The sequence below is a fragment of the Necator americanus genome, chromosome I (assembly GCF_031761385.1).
Source record: "Necator americanus strain Aroian chromosome I, whole genome shotgun sequence".
In the NCBI taxonomy this organism is placed as follows: domain Eukaryota; kingdom Metazoa; phylum Nematoda; class Chromadorea; order Rhabditida; family Ancylostomatidae; genus Necator; species Necator americanus.
The window spans coordinates 28,480,386-28,503,691 of record NC_087371.1 but is presented as its reverse complement, the minus strand read 5'-3'; the positions used below and the strand labels follow the sequence as shown (position 1 = coordinate 28,503,691).

Below are 23,306 nucleotides of genomic sequence, written 5' to 3'. Positions count from 1 at the left end.
TGCTTATACAAAGTTTATACATTATATAAAGAAGAAGTTTACATTTTATATTTGTATGTCACATCACATATTATCCTTATCAGCAAAATCTGACATTTGTACCACTATATACATTGCTCCCATCACATCAAGTTAATACACATGCATACACATTCTTATGATTCGAAACCCTACGCATCACTGCTGCCCAACTCTGTTCTATCGTGAGAGCACACGCTGTTGCTGATACATTCGGTATGCATCCAATCTTTGCATGTTTGACACTGAATCCAACGAATCTGATTATTTCTGCTACTACTTGGCTGCATCCGAAGGCAAACAGCACGCGCGTCCCTCTCGCCTTGTGCACAGTCCGGAATTTCCAGCAGTGGTTTTCGTCTCCTCCTTGCGTAGATGGACTCGCTGAACATATATTTTAAGGGGAATTCTTTCACATAGAATTGACTTCAAACCTTCTGTAATTTCCGTATCGGAGTAGGAGCTTGAGGACGGCCGACACTAGGAACATCTGGACGGCGTGCAAGGCGCATGTTCTGGTCGCTTCTTTCAGCGTTATCTGCTAACGAGTCCGCCATTTTGCGTAACTGTTCCAAATTGCGCAACGTTTGCTCCATACTCATTTGAGCGCCTTTTGTTGTCCTTTTCATCATTTTGATGACATTTTCTCGTATCGATGCCATTTCCTAAATATATAGTATCGGTTTTTGAAAACCGTATCATAGACTCCAGTTACAAATACCATTTCAATTCTCTGGAGAAGGTCTCTGTTCCCGCCCTGTATATCCGTTGAAATCCTTCGGGTCTCCTCTACACCTACATCTGCGCTCTCCACTTCATCATCCACGTTTGGTAGAACCAGAAAGAGTAATCAATAAAGATGTGAACGACAATTATAAGATGTACAAAACCACCGTGAAAGCTGCGGTTCATCAATGTGACTCACTTTGACGGTCTCTCTGCATATGGAACACAGGATAGTTGGTGGTGAATACTCATCAGCATGCTTTGTGGTTCTATGTCGGCTCAACCCACTAATATTGTTGAATCCCGCATCACAGTACTCACAGTTATATACTGATCTTCCTGAGGCGGCAAATTTTCGGTTCTTTTTCTCAGCCTTAAATTCCGCTACTTGCTCTTGCGAATATCCATGGACTTCAGCAAGCTGCCTCTGGATTTTTTTACCCTTGTCTACATCACAAACCGAGCATACATTCATGACGATACTAGAATCAGAGCAATATAATTTGCATATGAAAGGGGAAGCAAAGTAGTGTTCAAAAAAACTGACTTGCGTGTGGCATCCATAACGTAAATTCAAGATAAGTTGTCAAGAACAGAGATAATAAATAGTTCGACTAACTCGATTGAGAACAGCCTCAGATAACGACTTTCGTGTAGGCTTACATGACCCGATGTTCTTCTTCAAGATGACGGGCTATTGAGAGGTCATCGTTCAACACCACTAGGCATGAGGTGTATTCTGTTTTATTAAGGGGTCAGCAAACGTTCACGTGGACACACCTACTGGATCATAGACATTATTGGGAGAAATATGATAAAAATGATGCAGTATCGTGTTGTGGAGAACCCCTAAGGTGCACAAAATGTGAACTTAATTAGGCTAGCAGTGTCTTAAGGTAGATATATAGAAACGCAACAGTACACATGAAGCTTCCCCTCCAGAGCATTCAATGGTTCGCATATTACATACATGCGACAACAGCGGATGACAGAAGGCAGAGCATACGATGTCAGAGGAAAAATGAAAAAGAGGGAGGACGTTGAAGTTCTAATATCGTAGCGTAGTGGAATGGATTAGATGACAAAATGTACATCTGCGAAAAAAAAAACATAATAGGAATGATTACGCAACGTACATCTAAGAGGCTATCAATTTAATATATAAACCAGAGAAAGCACAAAAAAAAGAAGAAACTAAGATGCCAGATACTGGAGGATTCAGATGAAGTAAGAACAAAAATCAGAAAATATTATTTTGCATGCCGTAAGTATCTGCGTATTATCTGTATATTGGAAAACAAGCCACATGTTCGACGCGTAATCTTGGCGGAACTTTCGCAAGGTGCGAATTCTATGCGCTTGTCTGAAGAGGCCGGTTCTTGGGTGGATTTCTTCGGAACATACGAAGGGAATGATCTTTGATTCCGTTAGATGTTTTGCATCTATTCACTTTCCTTATTTTACACGAGCATTTGTTGGAACATTAAGAAAGCGTAGGGCTACGTCTCCTCCTTGGGAAGATATGGCTCGCTTCGGATATAATCGCTTACCATGACATTTTTGTATCGGTTTGATTTCTGATCTTGTTACCGAAGAGCATTTCGACGTTGCCACTAAGCTCCCGTAGTCCTGCTAAGAGACAAAGGTAAATTAGATTGCTCTAGGAAGTTGTTTTTACGGTTTTCGTCAGAGTTCAATATTTTTTCTACCACCGCAATAGAAGAAATAGTATTCGTCGGTAACACCTCACTCCGTGATGCGTAATTCCTGTAATACAATACACGGCGCATGTATAAGTTGCAAGACACTGAACTGAACCGATTTGTTCAAGGCATATCGCGAAATTTGCGATGTTAGCATTTCTGTACAAACACATAACGGTGCGCGCGTAGTTCGCGAGAATAAGAGGGACTATACCCAACTCCATCCACAAATCCAAAAAAAAACGCGTTCATCTTAGCCTTGTGTGTTTTCATCTGTTACGGTGCAACTTACAACTTATTCCAATTGACAAAATACAGATGGAGTAAAATGTAGTTGGAGGGGTGGGGGACACTCAGTGGCGCCCTTATTTTTGGAAGTAAATAACTAAATCAATCAGGGCCCTAAGACCTAGGCATTAGTTTTAGAGGATCTATGACATGTACAGTCGGGTCAAAACGACATGAATCACGACTCAGTTGTGGTGCATTTGCATACGCGCTCGAAACGCCGCGATGGAGTCAGCAGTTGGAACCGAGGTGGGACCGTCGCAAAATGCAGCGATGGGTGGTAAGGGCTTTACGATGCTCTTATGCGCTAGGCTCCACCGATGCACCTCCTAAGGAGCTGCGTACGCAATTGCGTACGTGCTTCATGTCGTTTTGGCTCCATTATAAGCTCCATTATAAGCTAAATTTACTAAGAGAAAAAGTAAGAAAGAACGTGCAGAAATATGGGCGCCACTGACACCCCCAACTACATTTTTTCCCAGATGCGCAGCAGTTTTACTCCTCCTCCGAACACCCCTACCGTACGAACAGCACGCCACCCAACACAGGAAGTCCGCAACACGTCGGCGATACTGCGTTTGTGGATCGGTGTTTGAAGGCATCACCCCACGAATCTGGGGTGATGGGGTTTTCAGGTGGGTTATGCCTATACGGAGTCGTAGATTCTGGGAAGGAGAGTGATTCCGTCCATTTCATCCTAATTACCGCAAAAAACAGCCTGGAAGATGCGGCCCGTGCACAACGCTGGCGCGCTCCAATCGAGCTCGTTGTAGAAAATGGCGCCCCGTAACGCTAGAAGCCGCATATTCCGGGCCGTTTTTTACGGCAGTTGGAAAGAAATGGACGGAATCACCCTCCTCTCCATAATCTACGACCCCGTGTGGGCATAACCCACCTGAAATACGTGCTACCCCAGATTCGTGGGGTGATGCCTTTAAAAATATCGTCACTGAGACCTTGGTTTTATAGAAGAGTAGTCTCAGATATTCTCCTTCCGAAAACTTCGAAATGAGATTAGTTTGGTTCCCAGTAAATACTGCGTCTTTGGACCAAACAGTGGACTAAGCAGGAGGATTCGGATTCGGATGTAGCATGGACTTCAACAGAAAGTACCCATCTCTCATCTCATCTCTCTAATACGCTCTGCATTCGAACTGCTCCAATGGCTTCGGTTTCTTCCTGTGCATGTTTTTATGGCCAAAAACAGCAAAATTTTCAAACGCAGGCTATGATAAGTTTACTTCAACTATTTAACCTTGAAATTGCGTAAATTTTCGTAATTCCAGCCCTTCCCAATGGACAAATTCATCTTCCTCAAAGAACACACAATGTTTGCAAACGAATCCTCAGTTCAACCGACCTTCCCCCAACCTTTGCGATTTTCGGATCGTTACTTCCAAATTCGTTTTTATGTTGTTAAGCTTTCGATGCCTTTAATTCGTTTGTTTTATTGTTTCATTGTTGTATGTCATTGTTTCATTAGTGGTTTCATTAGCACCTAGATTGTATTTATTTTTTTAAATCTAGGTCCTTAGATCAAACTATCCGCTTTCTACTGTATTAGCGCAGATCAGATAAGCACGACATTCCCTAAAGGATTTTGGTCCGGAATTGTTATTACTTCTCCATGTGCGACTTTCGATAAACCTCGGCATGTTGATGCTTCAATAATTGTTTTCTTTGAAAGAGCCGGACACGAGATTGTTATAATCCTTTATTCGTGGCTAACGTTTCGGCAATATCGCCTTCTTCAGAGTCTGAAAGGGTAAAATCGAATGTGATTAATCCGGTCAAACGCCTTATCCGCCCAACAAAGAAAGTTCTACGCTTACTGTTATTACTTCCCCTACTTCTTCTTTATCAAGCATATAATAGTAGTGCTTCCATCGCTACGCAGCTGAGTGGAGTGAGCCAGTATACCCGTTTGCCGAACTACCGGTGCTGTACTCATGGCTTTTATGAAAAGGACATCTTGCTGGCTGATATAAATGGATGTCACTAATATCCACAGCCTAAATACATTTTGATAACTACTCAGTTCTTAATGCCTAAATTCCCGAGTTTTGGGTGTGTTTGAGCACTAAATCATCTAGGAACACGGAATCCTAATCCCTACTCTTTGTATTGTTTTTATATTCTTATGTTCATATTTTCTATATTATCCTGGCACTCCACTGAGCGTAATAAATAAATAAATAAACATTGTATATAAATAGCAGCTAGAAAGGCGACATCCCATAAGTGAGAAATCCCAGAGGTAAAGGGTTTAACTCTCAACTCTTTTATTGTGAAAACGTGAAATATTGATATGCTGATCACAATGACATTATGGTAAGGGAGTACAGGTAGAGCGGACGGCAATCCAAGTAATTATAAGTAATGGCTTACAAGGTAAAGTTAGAGAAAAGAGAATTTGAACAAGGAAAAAAAAACTTGATTTATGTACAAAAACAGAAACAAAGAAATGTTTCAACAGCATAGCAATCTTTCTCAGTTATAAACAATGCTTGATTTCCTCTTCTTTATAAAGCTTTTTCGTTTCGACGGTTCAATCATTGCCGCATCACGACCGAAGAAACTAATCAGCTGTGGATGCAACCTGAAATAATGTAATTTTGTGTAAACCACATTAAAATGAGAACAATGTTCTCCATCAATCCATAGAATCTTCGGCACCTGAAATGTAAAGCAGTTCCTTTCGGTTGCTCAAGGATTTCCCCATCCAAGTTCCAAACACCTGGATTTGCTTGATCGGGATCCGGTTCAAAAGACCATCGCAGTACTCGGAAACAGCAAAGCGTACGGTCCAGCTGATACAGCTGCAAAAAATTCTTTGAAGAAGTGTGGACTTTGCACCGAACCAGTAGCCAGCTTACTCCTTTTCCTCCGTACATAGCGACTTTCCGCATAAATTGTATATTATGACATCGAGAAATTCTCGGAACCAAAGCGAGATCGAGGGTCCCGTCACCGATTCCTGGAAACACAGGTTACTTCGATTAAAACCACCACCTATGGATTCTGAAGTTCGATTTCCAGCCCAGAACATTGTTAATTAAACTCATCACTCAACGAATCTGAGGTGGTGCGGATTTCAGGTGAAGTATTCGTATGCGGGATCGTAGATGATGGAGAGAACGGTGATCCCGTTCAATACTTCCTAATTGCCGTAAAAAACGGCCCGGAAGATACGGCTTCGGGCGTTTCGGCGCGCTATTTTCCAAAAGGAGTTCAATTGGAGCGCGCCAGCCTCGCGCACGCGCCGCATCTTCCAGGCTGTTTTTTACGGCAATTAGGAAGAAATGGACGGAATCACCCCCTTTCCATAATCTACGATGCCGTGTAGACATAACCCATCTGAAATCCGTACCACCTCAGATTCTTAGGGTGATGTCTATGATTGGTCTCGTCTTCGCTACTATGAAGTGATGAACAAAACACCGAACAATCCGTAAACGCTATCCGTGATCCAAGAAAAACGTGCATTGTAATCTTTGATTCTCTTCATTTTTACATGCTCTTTTTCATTAAATTTTTGCACCAGTTTTATCAAAATATTGGAAGTGATAATTACCAAGTAAGTTGCAATTCACAGCAAATTGCTGGGGTGTTTTCTACATTATGGGTCGCTTTTCGACTGAGTTCTGCATATTCCTTGCTTGAACTTTCGTCGAAAGAAAACTAACATCACTCTGTTCTCATAGGGTACTGTATGAGATATTCTAACAATCTCAAAGAGGGCACAGAAGAATCAGGGTTAGTATTTGACGTGTGTTTATCGGATAGTCTCACTACTGAGACTTTTTCAACTATGACGGATCGTACTGTAGTTTTATCTAGGTCGAGTTGAGTTCATCTGATGGTAATTCAACCTTAGAACATTCTTCATAACATGGGAAAAAAACAAAGGAAAAAGATGGGAAAAATTGTTCAGAATTTTACCAGTGAACGGCGCCAATCCATATGGAGTAAATGGAGTTACAGTTGGTATAACACAGCAGATCACGTGCGTGAATTCAGCATGCCAATGGTAGTCATATCGAGGTGAAGAACCCGGCGTTTGCTGGTCACTGCCACAATTTCATAATTAAAGCAGTTGATAGAAATAAGCGTAGAGGACTGTCACAAGAAGACTAACTTTGATCTTTCCTCACAAGTTTTGCAAGGTGCTAAGCATGGTGGGAGAAGTTTGTTCGGATCTTCTGTTTCCTTTCTTGACAGCGTAAACGACACTTTCCCTCGATAAATTGGATGCCGAATGGTGGTACGTAAGGCTGGAAAAAATTCATTTAATCGGAAATTCACTTAGAAATTTAGTAAATAAAAATAGTCAGAAATTTAAAAAAGATCGGAAATCTGGAGAAACACCTTACCACTCCACTGATATCGAATCGGGCCCAGCCATCGGTAGTGCTCAGAATCTCGCAGCACATCTCCCAACCAACCGTAGGAGATAGCGTTCGCCGATATTCGTAAAAGGTGGTTATTTTTGTGCACTGTGCAGACGTCTACGTTGCATTCCGAACCTGTTACGTTCAAATCATCAAAGAGATGCCCTCATGCTCAAAACAAAAATATCATTCTTGGCATATAACACCACTTTTGTCGATGCAATGAATTTCTGGTCACATTTGACCTACAAATCCCGAAGTTTTGTGAGGAACGACATTAGGAGATGCGAGGAAGAGAAAATTTATACTGCAGTTTACTTTATTGTTCTACTCATAGATTGGGCAAAAAAAAGCCCTTTAGGTACGTTGCGTGAGAATCTTTCTGTTCGCAGATCCGACCTTTCTCTGGAATCCTTCCAAAACATATGATCCAAGATTATCGATTAGGTTAAACGAGGTCTACTGTGGCGAGAAAAAAAAAACTGGTGGTTAAATACTGCTGGATCAACCATGTAATTAACATTCCACTTCTGTTGTTCATTTCACAATAAGTTCAGTGCAGTTGCATCAAAATGTGCATCAAGTGTTCTTGTTCTGTATTGCTACAAATATTTTTTATGCAGCTTCAAAACCAAACATGAGGAATTTCCAGGATCTGGATGTACCTGTAACTTGGTAGCATTTAAAGGCAGCATACCACGAATCCGGGGTGGTACGGATTTTAGGTTGAGTATCCGTATACAGGGGTCGTAGATTATGGAGACTGGGGTGGTTCCGCCTGAATGCTGTTTTGTACGATGCCATCCATTGCAGCGCGCCACCCTTGCACGCGTAGCGTCCCTTACTGCCTATCGGGTTAGTCCGAATTGATTTTCGACGAATCGCAGGGCGGAGGCGGCGCAAGGGGTGGAGCGTTGCAATAGATGGCTCCGTACAAAACAACATTCTGGAGGCGGCTGTTTGCAGCGATGCAGGGAGGGATGAGCGGAACTACCCCCGTCTCTATAATCTACGACCCCGTATACGGATACTTCACCTGAGATCCGCACCACCTCAGATTCGTGGTCTTTAAAGACGAATGTTCAACGTAGTACCTATGGCGATGTGCACAGCAGCTGTAGCGTAGTCGGTGGTCTCATGCACGGTGCTCACAATGGAGTTCGCCGAGCCTGCACCAATGATTCCAAAACGAATATGTGGAGTTTGTAAATGTTCGGAATCCGGGTCATCTATGTTTGTCCCTGAAATATAGCAAAACTAGTCGAGGGCAAAATCTTATGAGTAACTAAGGTCAAAACGGTGCTGTTGCAACTGTCATTCATAGCAGCTGCGTAAGCGGCTGCGATCCAAGGGGTGCGATGAGGCGCGGCGGTGAGAATCGAGTTGGGACCTTTGCTAGCACCACTGATCGCTGCAGTTTGTGATGGTCCCACCTCGATCCCAAATGCTAGAGCTTCAAGCCGTTTTGACTCGACAATACCTGCATCTAGTTGTGTGCGGAGTAGAGCCCCTGAGAGAAGTTCGTTGAACAGACCATCCCCTCCTACTGATACCTGAAACATAGCCGTTTAGGAACGAACTGGGTATAAGAGGTTCTTCAGAAGTGGGTGCAGGATTCATCGTTTTGTTTTTATAAACATAGTAAAATAAAATAATATATATGACATAAGAAAGAAATAATAAAATAAGTGTAATACAAATAATATAAAATAATATGAATAATACTATTAAATTCTTGAAATATAGCAAAAATAGTCGACGGCAGAATCTTCCATATACTGCACTGTTACTTCAAATATGTATATCAGCGCACTTTCACCCTGTATAGTTGAATTTCAACGTCAATGGTATTTATGAAAATTTTTGTTGCACAGAGATAGAGATATCTACTTCTCTTAAAGGTATCACCCCACGAATCTGAGGTGGTGCAGATTTCAGGTGGAGTATTCGTATACGGGATGAGAGACTCTGGAGAGGGGGTGATTCCGTCCATTTCTTCCTACTTGCTGTAAAAAACGGCCCGGAAGATGCGGCGCCGCACAAGGCTGGCGCGATCCAGTCAAACTCCTTTTAGAAAATAGTGCGCCAGAGCGCCTGAAGCCGTATCTTCCGAGCCGTTTTTTGCTGCAATTAGGAAGAAATGGACGGAATCACCCCCCTCTCCGTAGTCTCCCATCCCGTATAAGAATACTCCACCTGAAATCTGTACCACCTCAGATTCGTGGAGTGATGCCTTTAACTCGGTAGCAATGGGCTCAAAATATTTTTAAGATGATGTAAGACCGATGAACTGTGATTTCAGTTTAGAAGATCACGCAGGTCTCGGAAGTGATACTTCTGATAACGATAAACTGAAGGCGTTTAAGAAAGCAAATACGCGGGCAATTGAACCAGATGCTGCGGAAATAACTTCAAAGAAATGGAAGGTCGAATAAACTTGGCGAATGAAATGCGGGAGGAAGTGAGTGAAAATAATAGAAAAGCTGTTTTAATGTGTCGTTGGCGCTCACTCTGCGCTATGCGAAGCACCCTCGACCTCACTGTGAAGTACGACGAGAAATGTATTCTCCAACATAGACGAGGACGATACGCTAAGTGGTTGGTTCGGATGATGCAGCGCACCAGGCACCCCCATCGAAAGACCGTTAAAAGAAGTCATGCTGGATATCTGGGAGTCTACCGCTTTTACAACCTCATCCTTCTTAACCTGGATGATTTCATGAAGGCAGATCCAGAATGTGATCGCCCCAATTCCATTAGGCATTTTGGACAACTTTCTAGGCGAGAATTGCTTCAGAAACCAAACGCAGATGAAAACAGTCTTCAACGAATTTATCGCCTCCAGATCTCCAGAGTTTTAATCAAACGAATAAATAAATTTGCTCCTCATTTGCAAAATGTGTCGATGTGTGTAGTGCTCCTTAATTCTTAATAAGTAATTAAAATAAAATGATAAAGTGCACGGCGTTAATCAATCCATTTGGGATACACCAATGCGTTCACTTCAATTCAGGATTTGAGATTTACGAAGGTGTAACTGGCCTATACAGTGACTACCTGGGGCTAGCCGATGTATAAGGTCAGTGTTTTTATCCTCTCAGACAAGTCAGGTACCAATCTATCAACCCTGGAGGGGTAGAAGGCTTGGTTGCCACTAGGACGGTTTCAAACCATCGACCGTGCAGTCACAGTAGAACCTCTTACCAACTGCGCTACACTCTATCGGTCAAAACAATTAATCATATTAGTAAAATTTACTCTGAGGAGAGGCGCTTCAAAGACGTAGATCAAAATATTGCATTGATTTATTGATTTCTGAACGAAAAAAGAGATATTCAGTACACTCACAAGCCCGTCAATAGACTCCCATCGCTCTTCAGGCATCTCGATTATGTAGTCACGGGCATGATTCGCTCGTTGAGTTAGAATCACTTCAAACCGGAGACCTGGAGTGAGCTTGAAGAACGTCTCTACCTTGAAAAAAAGAGGAATTCTTTAGGATGTTGAAAAAATCCGTTGCTAAATGCTAATCCAAAAATACATTATTCTGGAAGATTGATTGGGCTTTTCCTTTTCCGCCGAAAGGATTGATGAACACAATAATATTCTTCGGACGGTTGCGAACACCTGCAATATTCGGATAGTTTTGTATAAATTACCTTTTCATGGAAACCATTTACCGATTAGGGTCGCGGTTATAATGCTCTTCCAGTAATCTCTCTCCGATTTTGTTTTGAACGTCACCGGGATCTGTTTGAGACGCCAACGATATTTGTCCTTTTTGTAGACGAAATTGAAATACAGGGTTGAATCCGATGGTGAAACCTGTCGCAATAGAAACTATTTAAGACATTATCCGAGATAAAACACAGCTTCTAGGATTTTCTCTTTTTTTCCTCCTAGGATGGACAAATGGTTTGAAATATGCAACACGCGAGTATTTGAAGGCGTTGATCTCAAATCACCTTCAATTCAAATTCATTTGTTTTTCTTCTCAATTTTTCAATTCAAATTTCAAATTTTCCCATTCTATTCAAATTCCCCAGACCTGCTACCGATCACCGTTTTTGTTGGCTGTGTTTGAAGGCGATTCTGAATCGTTTTTAAGCCCTTGGACTAAGGAATTCCCTACTTTTTTATGATGTTTTGTCTACGGTAGCGTGCTTATAAGCATCACCCAACGAATCTGAGTTGGTGCGGATTTCAGGTGGAGTATTCGTATACGGGATAGTAGATTATGGAGAGGAGGTGATTCCGTCCATTTCTTCCTAATTGCCGTAAAAAACTAATCACCTGTCAGTTATGTGGGACTGAGTACATTGGCGAAACAGGAAGATCACTATGTATCCGCGTCAAGGAGCACCTAGACGGACTCGTAAAATCAAAAACATCATCCCCTTTAGGTGCTCATCGCAGACAGTGTCATGACAACACCTCTTTCAAGATAGCTGTCACGATCTTAGCACGCGAATCAGACGTTCTAGCACGAAAAACATTGGAAGCGTTTTATATCATGGCCAAAAGTCCAATCATGAATCGTAAAGAAGAATGCACCGCTGTGACCAACGAGCTGGCGCCATATCAGGACCTTTGCGGGTTTTGACCTACGGGGTCAGAGGCGGGGGCATCGTTACTAGTTACTGCTGGCGGCGCAACTCTAACAACTGGTGGTCCGCTAACATCACGATTTCGTGGCTATCAAGGTGAGCGCTGGTCTGCTTTTCTGACGTTGCTTTTCAGATATTCTGTTCGCTAAATCATATCTTGTGGGTTGACGGGGCGTTTGAGGGAGTAGATTACACGTGTCTTTGATTTTTCCAGGCTCTGAAGAAGGCGACGACGCCGAAACGTTAGCCAGAATAAAGTTAAATAACAATCTTTCTTCTGTTTAAAAAGTAGTACACCATCTTCAATTTCAGTTTTTTCAGTTTTCAGTTTTTATTTGCAACAGTTTTGTAAATGAAATCATACAAAATTAAAAGAAATATTAATATTAAATCTCTCCGCAACATAAAGGGGGTTGGAATAGTGCGTGGCTTGTAAAGATCAACAATGAGTTCGTAAATAATAAAAAGTTTAGAATCTATGGATATTTATTCCCATGGATAATATTTACTTATTCTTATGATTGGAAGTTGGAATATACGTAGCTTTTTTAACGGGTTTGCTTGAGCCGTAGCTAAAATAGGAATTGATTTTCTAAATCGGTAGCAAACGTTTCAGTGTTATCACCTTCGTCAGAGCCTGGGAAATCAAAGCCATCAGTGATTTATCCTCTCATGGACCTCCTCATCCTACAGAAAGCATTCATACGAAAAAGGGATACTCAAAGAACAAGTCGTCGGCTAGTGGTTACCTCATCTGCTAAATTTGGCAACGTAATGGACCATCAACTACCACAACTACGAATTACAAGGGTTTTATGAAGAAACTGACGGTCTGACCCAAATATTTATTTATTGAAACACCTGCAGGTGTGCCATAAAACAAGAAAAAAAACAAGATGGAGCAGAGTTCACTAGAATTTCGCCTGAATTTTACACAACAAGGCTGGCCCTTCAAAGCATGAGGAGTGATGGGTTGGCAGGTCACCTCTCCAGCAGGAGAAGGTGAGAAATCCTCATGCGAGATCCTTCTACCAGACCCAGAACGCTACGGTAGATAAACGATAATATAAATCAGAACTAGCACAGATCATGATATGGTGGCTAGCTCGAAATCAGAAGATAATTTAGGAATGAGTGGCAATGATCCCTCGTAGAAATTGACATAGTATGACTCACTTCTTCCTCCACCGCCACAGGTATACCTCGCTTTATCCTTACCGGCTTTGTTCGTACACAAAGTAACTCGTCTAAGCGATATGTTATCGAATGACGTTGGGATGAGCTTAAATAGTAAATACATGAGTATGCTTAGAAAAACATGTTATTAGTGCACTATTTATTTTTTCTACAACTGACAAAAAGCACCTTTTGTAAAAATGAGGAAAAGAATACAAATAATCCAGAGACGGTTGTCTAGAAATGAAGAGTTGTGTCTTAACGTACACAACGAAACTGGCCCATACCCAATTCAAAACCCTGCTTGAACTGGTACCGCTACAAAGTTCTAGGAACGAATCCGCAAACTTCGTTCGAAGTGTGGCCTTTCTAAAGGCGAGTCCTACTTACTCATCGATCTACGACGAGGGGCACAGAAAAAAATAAGAATTAAGAACTCTTACTCTAATAATTCGAATGAGAAGACGTTTATATTGCGGTAAAAGACGATGCGATGATCTTTGCCATGTGGAGAAGTGACATCCGCTACAATAGATCCATCCACACCTTGAATTTGACTTCGTGACGAGACAGGAACGTCGCATATTTCACTGTCTCCTGAACCGAATAACCATTACATAATCATGGGCACATCCCATCAAAAAAAAAAAACAAAAATAAAACAAAAACCAAGAATGGAATAAAATTGCAGTTATGATCTGTAGGCTGTCTGAAATCAGGAAAGATAAGATCAGAGATCAAGGAGAAATAAACCTAAAATATAAACAAGAAAACATTAATGAAGTTCGTTACGACGAGGGTTCAAGAAGAAAGAAGTTGGAGATTGTTTGACACACAGAATATCCCACTACTTCGAACAAAATGACGAGGTTTTTTAACATGGAGTCATTGACATTCCAGAGGCGACTAGGAGTACATATGTAGGTTTGGCCAAGTGCAGGTTTGCCTACACTTGCTCAAACCAACTAAAACAACACTCCCATGTATGCTAACAAGGTTTTTCACTTTTTACCATTGAAAAGTCTAATTGAACAAATTAATTGTACAGAAAAGGAAGTTTTCGATTCACTCTGCTCAAAACGCTAATCGAAAAGATGAGTCTCCAAACCTTTTGATGCTAACACCAGATTCGTGTTTCTGCTTATGGAAATGCTGCAGAGTTCCACAATACGAGGAGAATTGCTATATTTTGTTGTGGTCACATTACCGCGAGTATTTGAAAGAATGAAAAGACTAAAATTGATGGAAATAAGAACAAACTATGAACTACAATGAAAGAACTGCGGAACTATAAGTGAAAATAAATACATATTGTATTGTAACGGAGGTGACTGTAGCACAGTCGGTAGGAGGTTCTGCTGTGACTACACGATAGATTGGAAGTTCGAATCTGCCCTGGTGCGAACAAAGCCTTTCAACCCTCCGGGGTCGATAAATTGGCAGCAGACTTGTCTGGGAGGATAAAAACACTGACTTGACACATCGGCCAGCCCCCGCAAGTCATTGTACATGACAGTTCCACGTTCGTAAACCTCAAACGATTCTGAGTTGAACTGTACGTGGTGGCGCATCCCAAGCGGATTGGTTAACGCCACACACTTCATCCTTGCTACTTAAAGGAATCATTCCACGAATCTGAGGTGGTACGGATTTCAGGTACAGTATTTGTGTACGGGATAGTAAATTATGGAGAGAGGGAATGATTCCGTCCATTTCTTCCTAATTGCCGTAAAAAACGGCCCGGAAGATATGGCTTCGGGCGTTCTGGCGCACTTTTTTCTACAAGGAGTTCGACTGGAGCGCGCCGGCCTTCTGCGGCGCTGCATCTTCCGGGCCGTTTTTACGGCAATTAGGAAGAAATAGACAGAATCACCCTCCTCTCCATAATCTACGATCCCGTATACGAATACTCCACCTGAAATCCGTACCACCTCAGATTCGTGGGATGATGCCTTTAATAAGGAGAGAACTCATCAGCTGTGTTCTATTGCTATCCGACTTCATCAGCAGTGTTCGAGGTTGAATGTTCAACTTTTTGTTTTCATTTCTGATTAAATTCTTTTGCCTTACATCGAGATGTTGACTGAGAATACAGAATAAGAAGCGATTTCAAGAGGAGAGGCCTTCCGAACTCAAATTTCAGCTTCGTATCGAATTTCTGCAAAATCATCTTCAAATATGTATGTGGTCTGATCCTTCGCAACAATGTAAATGCAACCAAAAAACGACAGCTTTTTGAATTCGTCTTATCCTAAGCAGTTTTCAAAGAAAAGAGACAGAGAGATAGCCGTTTCTTGTCTGGCGTTGATGTGAAGTCAGGAACTAAAGGCAGCGTATCACGAAATTTTCGTGGCACGAAAACCCCGTTGCAAACGTAGAGTTCGGGTCGTTGATTACGGAAACAAGCGTGACTCTTCTCATCTTCTCTTAATCGTCGTAAAAACGACAAAGACAAAACAAAAACAAGATTAGAGGTTATGTTCCCTCGCAAAAATACGTATCTTGCGCAATTTCGGCGCACATAACTAATTATTACATTTATATTATTTGTTTTTTATATTTTATTATAATATTTATCGTTATCATTGCTGCAATTAACCGCATAGAAATATTGACTCAAATCTGAAAAAATCCAGAAATGCCACTACTTTTCGCTGCCCATAATATTTTGGTCACGTTTTTGCAGTCAATTTCAAGGATCATGCTCCTCTTAGAAAAAATAACCCCCTTCAACGATGACGAAGCCACAACAGCCATGAGTCACTAATTCCTGCGATTATGCCACATAATAATGGGCTTATTTTCCCACGAGTGTGTTGTTTATGTGAATGTACGTGTGAAGTGAAATTCCAGAAAGCAGAGAGGTGGGTTGGGGCGGCTCAAACAGGACCTGGTTAAGTCTGTTGGTTCCAGAAAATCAGTAAGATGGGGTGGGACAGGTCCCGCAGCATCGAGTTGGTTCGCCGGCACGAGCGAAAGCCCTGAGAGGGATTCGTTCCTATGGTACGAGATTGATGCGACCACACCAGAAAATGGAATCGGAAGAATTACTAGTATCGCGTAAATCGCGTATAGATAGCGTAAATCGCGTAAAGATAGCGTAAATCGCGTAAAGATCAGTATAGCGTAAAGATTCCAACCGTTTTTGTTTTAAAAACAAAGTAAATGAGACTTTATGCACTGTTTTATGGCAATGACAATCCATGCACCCTAATGTACGCCCCGTATCTCTCTTAGTTACCCTCATCATATTTGCTAGATCCCTTCTTCAAAATTTGGATGATTCACTCATACAGACAGTCACAAATTAAATAATCAAATTATTAATAATAATCAATCAAATCAAATAATAAATAACAATAATTTTAATGGGTAATTTAATTTAATTAAATTGCAGTTAACAGTTAACGTCATATAATGTAAGATCCTTATCTTTATCATTATGATGATGACGTTCTTGTCATTTCCATAATTCTATCTTAATTCCAGAGTAGAAGGGCTAAAACACTGTTTAATACTTCGAAATATGTTTTCAAAATTCCGCTGAATCTGAGAAATATGGGCTATTGATTGGGAAATATTGATTATTTATAGTAAGAGGAGTATAGATGCGCTTGAATATTCTTTAAACACAGGATAGTCTGCTAAATCTCATTAATAGTAATGCTCATTTAGCAAAATGAGTTTTAAACAAAACATTGATGAAAACTCTCATCGGGAAAGATGTTTTTAAAAAAAGTGAAAAAGTCTTTTTTAGAGAAAAAAAGACGATTTTAATTCTATGGCGAAAATTTAAAGGAAGTGCTCCTACTGTTAATTGTTACTGGTCACCAAAAGCGAGCGTGAAGTAGCCGCACGTTCCGAATAAATAATACGTTTTACATACCTAAATTAAATTAAAAATTAAAATGGATAAATTAAATATTAATTAACTAAGTTAAAGCACATGCTTAAATCGATAATGACTTAACGATCTGATAACGATCTGTTCAAACACATGAGGTGCGTATAGTTCGACACATAGGCCAATACGCGTTCCAAAACCTCAACGATTACGAATTCCAGTAAAAAACGCGTTGGCGATGGGTGTAGCCAGGACTTTACCTATCCTATAGTTCGACACTCCTTCCCATTCTTAAGCTCCGACGACGAAGCTCGGTGCGGTGCAGTGAGGACCTCCCTTGTAGCGCTAGCAGCCAATTTTCGACGTTAAAAAAAATTGTAATGAACATCCGTGGCTGCCCGTCCGTCATAATCGCTACGGATTCTAAAATCCCCATCCCTGCTGCTTCTGACAGAATTCACCTCCGGTTTTTGCTTTGAGAGTTAACTGAGTATTGTTGGATTATCTCCTAGATAAATTTCATGAGCAATTTTTAATTCTTCAATTAATTTCAAAAAACAACATTTTTTAAAGAAATCATCTCTTTTTGAAGGATTCATTTTTTTGGTATTCTTTATTTTTATTTTTAAAGGAAATTTAAGTGAGTAAAGCCCTGAGGGAATGAGGAGGAAGGAATTTCGGAAAAGAAAGATTGAAAGTAAATGAAGAAGAAAATAAATGATTGTTTGCCGCAATTTCGAGAAAAATAAGGGGAGTACAGAGAACAGAGTATAAAGAATTATTTATAGGTTATATGAATTATTTTATTATTATATAGGTTATTTTATATGGTATTGTTATTTATTATATTAAATATTATTATTAAATATTATTATTATTAATAAATATTATTATTTATAGCTGGGTACATCATCAAAGAAGATAATTGAAGCATGGAATAAACAAAACCCGTATCCAAGATTTTTCATATTCGCAGGATATGTAAATTTGATGGAAATGAAACCATCGGTGACTTCTTTTTCCAATCCTGCTACCCAATATTATCCGATTATTTTTCTAACGCATACTCGCTCAACAGTACTTCCCTGCAGGACCTAACGTTAAAATGAGTAGAAAAGAATTTCCGCTGCGTGGTGCTTTTCTTCTCGGACAAATTTTAGATATTAGACAGTTAATTATCTGGGCAATTTTAGAGATTTTGATTTTTAATTAGATGATTTTAGATGTTTTAGATGATAACAATGCAACAACTAATGGACATTTTTCCGCTGGAACGATTTTATCGAACTAGGGAAATTTTTCTGGATGCGGGCGCAGATGTACGCGGTAGCATTTACACTTTACATTTCTTACCGTTGAAGTAAAATACGCTTCCATTCGACCTATATTTTCACGGACAATAATTTTGACTGCGTTTGTTCAATGATCCAGCACAGAAAGAGGACGAAATCCAATGCGAATCCCGTTGTGCAGTTGAAAGAAAAAGCGAAAGAGGCTCTTCTGATTTATTGCTGTTCTTTGCAGTCACTTCAATGCATTAATTCCTAGTCTCTCGACAGCCAGAATTCCGAATAGATAAGTCAGTGAGAGGTCCAGACCATGAAACAGAAGTTCTTTCTGGAGGAAATTTGTCTGAGAAGTCAAATCTGCTTGGATCTTTCAGAGGGAATTCAAGAACAAAAGGAACAAATTTTTCGAAAATTTCAGCAGAATATAGTCCTCGGAAACACCGGAGCAAAGAAACATCTCTTAGCAACCTCAACAATTAATTAGGAAACATAAGTTTTATGAATTCGACTTAAAAAAAGACATTATGTTCATTAATGTGCACGTCCCGACACCAAAAAAACCATACATAGTTCAGCTTCACTAAACAAGCGCACGAACAGGTGTTCAACAGAAAAAAGCACTTATTTGAAAGTACGGCGCTCATTAATAGTCCCTTCAGGCTGATCCGGTCTATTTTTTCTCGGGGAAAAAAACATATTTTTTCCCCCGCTCGAAACATCAGCGTAATCCAACCGGTTGGTTAAACAGTCCGCCACAACACAGTCGTTACAGTCCAATTCAATCAGGCGAACTGTCTGTCAAATTCCCGTGGTGCGTATGTGTATTTGGAGAGTGGGAAGGGTGGAGGAGTAGAAGAAATAGTCAATTTAAGGGAGAAAAATCCTAGAGAACATAACACAGAAACTAAACACTTATGTCAAAATAAAAATCAACAATATGAGCAGAAAATTTGTTGGAATGAAAAAGAAATTCCCAACGAGGGAATGAAAAAAGAAAATAAATACATGGTTTTATTTGGCGTTAACTTTCCTGTAAAATCAGATGAAAAATGATCATCAGAGAAGAATATTTAAGAATGGAAAATTCTATTCAGACACCTAGTACTTACCGACCTACCGTGTAATGCTCATCTATATAATTTTCTATTGTATTTCTTAATTTCCTAACTTCATATTATACCTCACCGTGGGAGAAGAGATGAAAAAAGAGGAAAAGAAAAGAAACACGTACATAGTTTTATAAGGCGTTAACTTCTATGTAGAATCAGATGAATAAATGACTATCATGGAAGAGAATAGATGAGAAAAGAAAATAAACAGAAAAAGAAAAAGAAGAAAACCGCTTCTAACCTTTTACAGCATCCGTTGGTAGAAGTACGGACGTACAGGAAACTCCTTCGCCGCTAACCATATTTATTTCGATCTAAATAATGTTCCGATAGTAGCGAAGATAACGCTGATACTAGCAATGAAAGGAACCGATGAACAACACGGAAAAAAGACGGAGGGAGAACTAAACACGGAACGTAAATCGTCAACGCTCATGAAAACAACATTGGATTCTCGTGTAACGAAAAAAAAACAAGGTGTCCGAGAACTTTTGGTTCTTTTACGCCACGATTAATTGTAGCAATAATAACTACAAATAAATGTAATAAAAAATACAAAAATAGATAATATAAATGTAATAAATAATATAAATATATAATCTGATATAACACATCAACAATAGATAATCAGAAAAAAACATAAATGGTCAACCATCGTGAAAACAACGTTGGATTCTCGTACGAGAGAAAAAACAAGGTGTCTGAGAAGTGCCGATATCCCTAGGGTAGCCATGGCTACTTTCAGGAAAAATAATAATAAATAATATAATAAAATACCAAATAGACCAAATAGCAAATATAATAAAATAGATAAATAATAAATAATGATAATAAATAGATAAATAATAATAATAAATATAATAAATAAAATACCAAGTATAATAAACTATAGAATAGACAATATAAATACAACAATTAATATAAATAAATAATATAATATAAGACAACAACAATAGGTAAACAGGAATAAACAGTTGCTCTGGGTACTGTGGCGTTTGCAAAGAGAACTCTTTAGTTTTCCCCCATTAACTCAGCTACAGTAGAACTCCTCCAGACGTGAACAGCTGACGGCGCGATCCGACGGCTGACGAATATAAGTAGCCGGCCGTATTTGCAATAAATTCCGTATTGTTCAACTAGAATGCGTCTCATTTTTTCCCCGGTGATCAATAAACCACGCCCACTAGCTCAATTCAGTTCAATTAGCGGGGATTTTGACTACGGGGTGAAAAAAGTGTAGTTGAACGAACTTTGTGCTAACGAGAACAAATCAGAGAAAATTTCCTGTTCTTCCTGTCCAGAGAAGTAGGAAGAAAAAGAAAAGAACTAGGAAGAAATTAAGAAAGGTGCCGCCTTTGCATTTCGCAATTCAATTTTCGTTTCCAGAACCGAGGAGAATTCGCCAACACAACGCTTCCTGGCCCTACCAGGATAGCTAGCGGTCGGCATGTCGGTCGGTGTATTAACGGTGCGTGTCAGTCAGGAGAGGAGTAGCGCGAATCGATTATTCGCTTCGTATCGCACGCATTGCGGGCAAATAACATTGGAATTCCGCTTTAGAACCAGATCCCATCCCCCGTTTGTCGAACTAATGCCTCGTATGGCATGATGACGCATCAAAAACTTTTTTCTCTGGAACAACTATTCTTTTAGATCAAATATTTATTGATAAATTCAAAAGGGCAGCGAAGAGAAGAAAGGTGAAACGATCATGAAATCTGTAAAAATCAAACTATTTGTTGAATCAGATGTGAACCGGAGGTTTGAGTCATCGTTCTGGATTTTTCTCCCTCGTCCCCTTCATGAACAAAAGATTCATTGCTGTCAGTGTAAAATGTGACAGAGCGTTTGCAAAAATCTAATGTGTCAGCTGTGTAACTTTTTCTTTTCTTCCGTACTTCGATCCTTAGCTTCACGGCTGTGTGCTCAGTTGAGTTCAGTTGATGAACATCACAAATACAGTATTCCAAGAAATTAAATAGTTACAAATCAGAAAAAAATTATTATATTGAATAACAAATCAGTTGAATTTGCACAAAATACTGTGGCATCTACTGATGAGATCAAATTCACTAAGAATGACATATTTCTATTTATATTTCTTTTTATTTATTTTTTTTAGTATTTCTAAATAACTCATAGGTTTTCAATATTTTATTATTACTATATTATTTATATTATACTGTATCATATTAATTATTTATGGATTATATATAAAGGAGGTTAAGGTCCGTTGTAGCAACACGGTCGAGGGTTCGAGCCGCCCCAGTGCTACAAGCCCATCCCCGGGAAAATGACGACTTAAAACCTACTTGACAGGGGCCCCCGCAAGTCATGACCCAAAACCTCAACGATTACGATTTCCAGTAAAACGCGTTGGCGCATCCCAAGTGGATTGATACGCCAGTGACTTTATCCTATTTTATCCTTTATTATATATAAATATACTGTTATTAGATTACTATGTTAAATTCTTTAATTTCACAAATTTTCAGTATTATATTATTACTATATTATTTATATCATATACTATGTCATATTTTCAATAAATTTCAATAAAAATATTCTCAGTAAATAAATAAATAAATATTATTTTTTATTTATTAGATGCTATACTATATTATTTATATTATACAATATCATATTATTATTATTAGATTACTTTGTTAGAATCTTTCAATTCTTTCTTCTTTTTTTTCCCCAAAGGGGACAGATTTGTTGTCTCGTGGTAATTGATGTGTGTAGACATGGTAAAATCCAGAAAATCTGTCTTTATACGTATACAAACCCGAAATTTAAGCTAATTTTCAACAAATTTTAAGAGAACTCGATTATTTCTCAATGTTCTACGCTACAATTTTTCATTCGCTCGCGTGTTCGGCTCGAAGGACGAAGCAAAAATCCTTCAAAAGACTGGATTTTAAAGGGTTGTTTAGGTTTTATGCATGGAGTTAGTTGAGTTCTGCACTGGAAATTGCCCCAACAAAACAGATGAGGTCGGCAACCGGGGCTAATTACCTCCTCCTCCCTGTAAAACGCCACGGCTGGAATAGAACAGGAAGAAAAATGTTTTTGGCAGGCGATTTCAAATTATTTTGAGAATATTTCGATTACACATTGCGTTACTTTTGTAGTAACGCAATAGTACCGTTTCCACTGGGTTACTTTTTTCAGGAATTTGGAAAAAAAATTGTTTTTTTTTAGAGTCACACAGTCCAGAGAAACTCTGAATAAATTAGGACATTAGGTAGATAAAAATAGCGAATATAGAAGTAGACTGAAATTTACTGTACAAATAAACAATAAGTAGTAAAGTAAAGTGAGACGAAACCATAAAAACTGAACTACCAAATAGAACAAAATCAATCTTTACCAGTAAATAGTGGATAACGATTAAAAATATGCATATTTATTGAAATGTGATTCGTAAGGCAGATTGCTGTGGATTCGAAATTTTAACAATCAAGAACATTTTAGATTTTGAGAATTTTTTTTATCGTACACATATTCCAAGGAACGGTTGGATGATATTCATAACATCATCCCAGGGAGAACTTTCTAGATCTCGTTTTAAAAAAAAAGTCATTAAGAGAAAGGATAGAGGGTAAAATTGATAGGGTGAATCAAGGCGATAGCAGGATTAATTAGGTTCAAAATTGATTTTTTTCTTCAACTATTGAGAACAAAAATGTCGAAAAATTCCAATTTTGATGGAAATTAAAGCTTAAAGCTTTGTTTCGTTGAATAATGAATGAATAACTTAAACTTTACAACTTACCGGCAGCTTCGACATCTTCAGAATTTTACCGCATACTCATTCGCCGGTGATCGAGGCCTCAGCGTGCGTGTGCGGTCGGGGCTGCCAATAACGCCTCCGCCGGCCCCCGCAGGACTTTCCAGAGCCGAGAATAATGATCGTTGCTGAGGCATTGTTGACATCTCTGCTATTGCTTTAAGACATAGGTCACCTCAACGAATATGAGGTGCGAAATTCGTATGATGCCCTAAAATTAACCCTAACTTAGTTGATAAGGTTAGTTTCACCCATCCATTGGGACAGAAGCTGCAAAAACGTAGGCTGCGCTTCTTTCTCCCACTAAAAACCCTGCCCTTGCGTCAATATCTTCGTTGGAAAGAATTGTTCTTTGTTCCGAT

General features: G+C 39.5%; 2 protein-coding genes across 5 annotated transcripts; both read right to left on the bottom strand.

Annotated features, from left to right (window-relative positions):
• Positions 1-294: 294 nt before the first annotated feature.
• On the bottom strand, positions 295-1,308 carry RB195_007135 (uncharacterized protein; the record flags this gene model as incomplete). Of its 3 annotated transcripts, XM_064180607.1 has the most annotated exons (5): positions 295-402; positions 453-683; positions 740-813; positions 1,066-1,226; positions 1,292-1,308. In XM_064180607.1, 5 exons carry the CDS (start codon positions 1,306-1,308, stop codon positions 295-297), a joined length of 591 nt encoding a protein of 196 aa, XP_064037465.1. The 3 variants fall into 3 exon arrangements, with proteins under 3 accessions (XP_064037465.1, XP_064037467.1, XP_064037466.1); XM_064180606.1 differs by lacking the exons at positions 1,066-1,226; positions 1,292-1,308 and having other exon boundaries at positions 740-742; XM_064180605.1 differs by lacking the exons at positions 295-402; positions 453-683; positions 740-813 and having other exon boundaries at positions 869-1,226.
• A 3,917-nt stretch (positions 1,309-5,225) lies between these two features.
• RB195_007134 (uncharacterized protein) lies at positions 5,226-23,090 on the bottom strand (the record flags this gene model as incomplete). 2 transcript variants are annotated; one of them, XM_064180603.1, is made up of 15 exons in its annotated part: positions 5,226-5,334; positions 5,412-5,554; positions 5,612-5,712; positions 6,678-6,805; positions 6,874-7,009; positions 7,109-7,261; positions 8,221-8,367; positions 8,607-8,679; positions 10,475-10,600; positions 10,668-10,753; positions 10,807-10,951; positions 12,910-13,015; positions 13,353-13,506; positions 19,393-19,465; positions 22,959-23,090. In XM_064180603.1, 15 exons carry the CDS (start codon positions 23,088-23,090, stop codon positions 5,226-5,228), a joined length of 1,812 nt encoding a protein of 603 aa, XP_064037463.1. The 2 variants fall into 2 exon arrangements, with proteins under 2 accessions (XP_064037463.1, XP_064037464.1); XM_064180604.1 differs by lacking the exon at positions 22,959-23,090 and adding an exon at positions 22,930-22,944.
• Between the last annotated feature and the right edge of the window lie 216 nt (positions 23,091-23,306).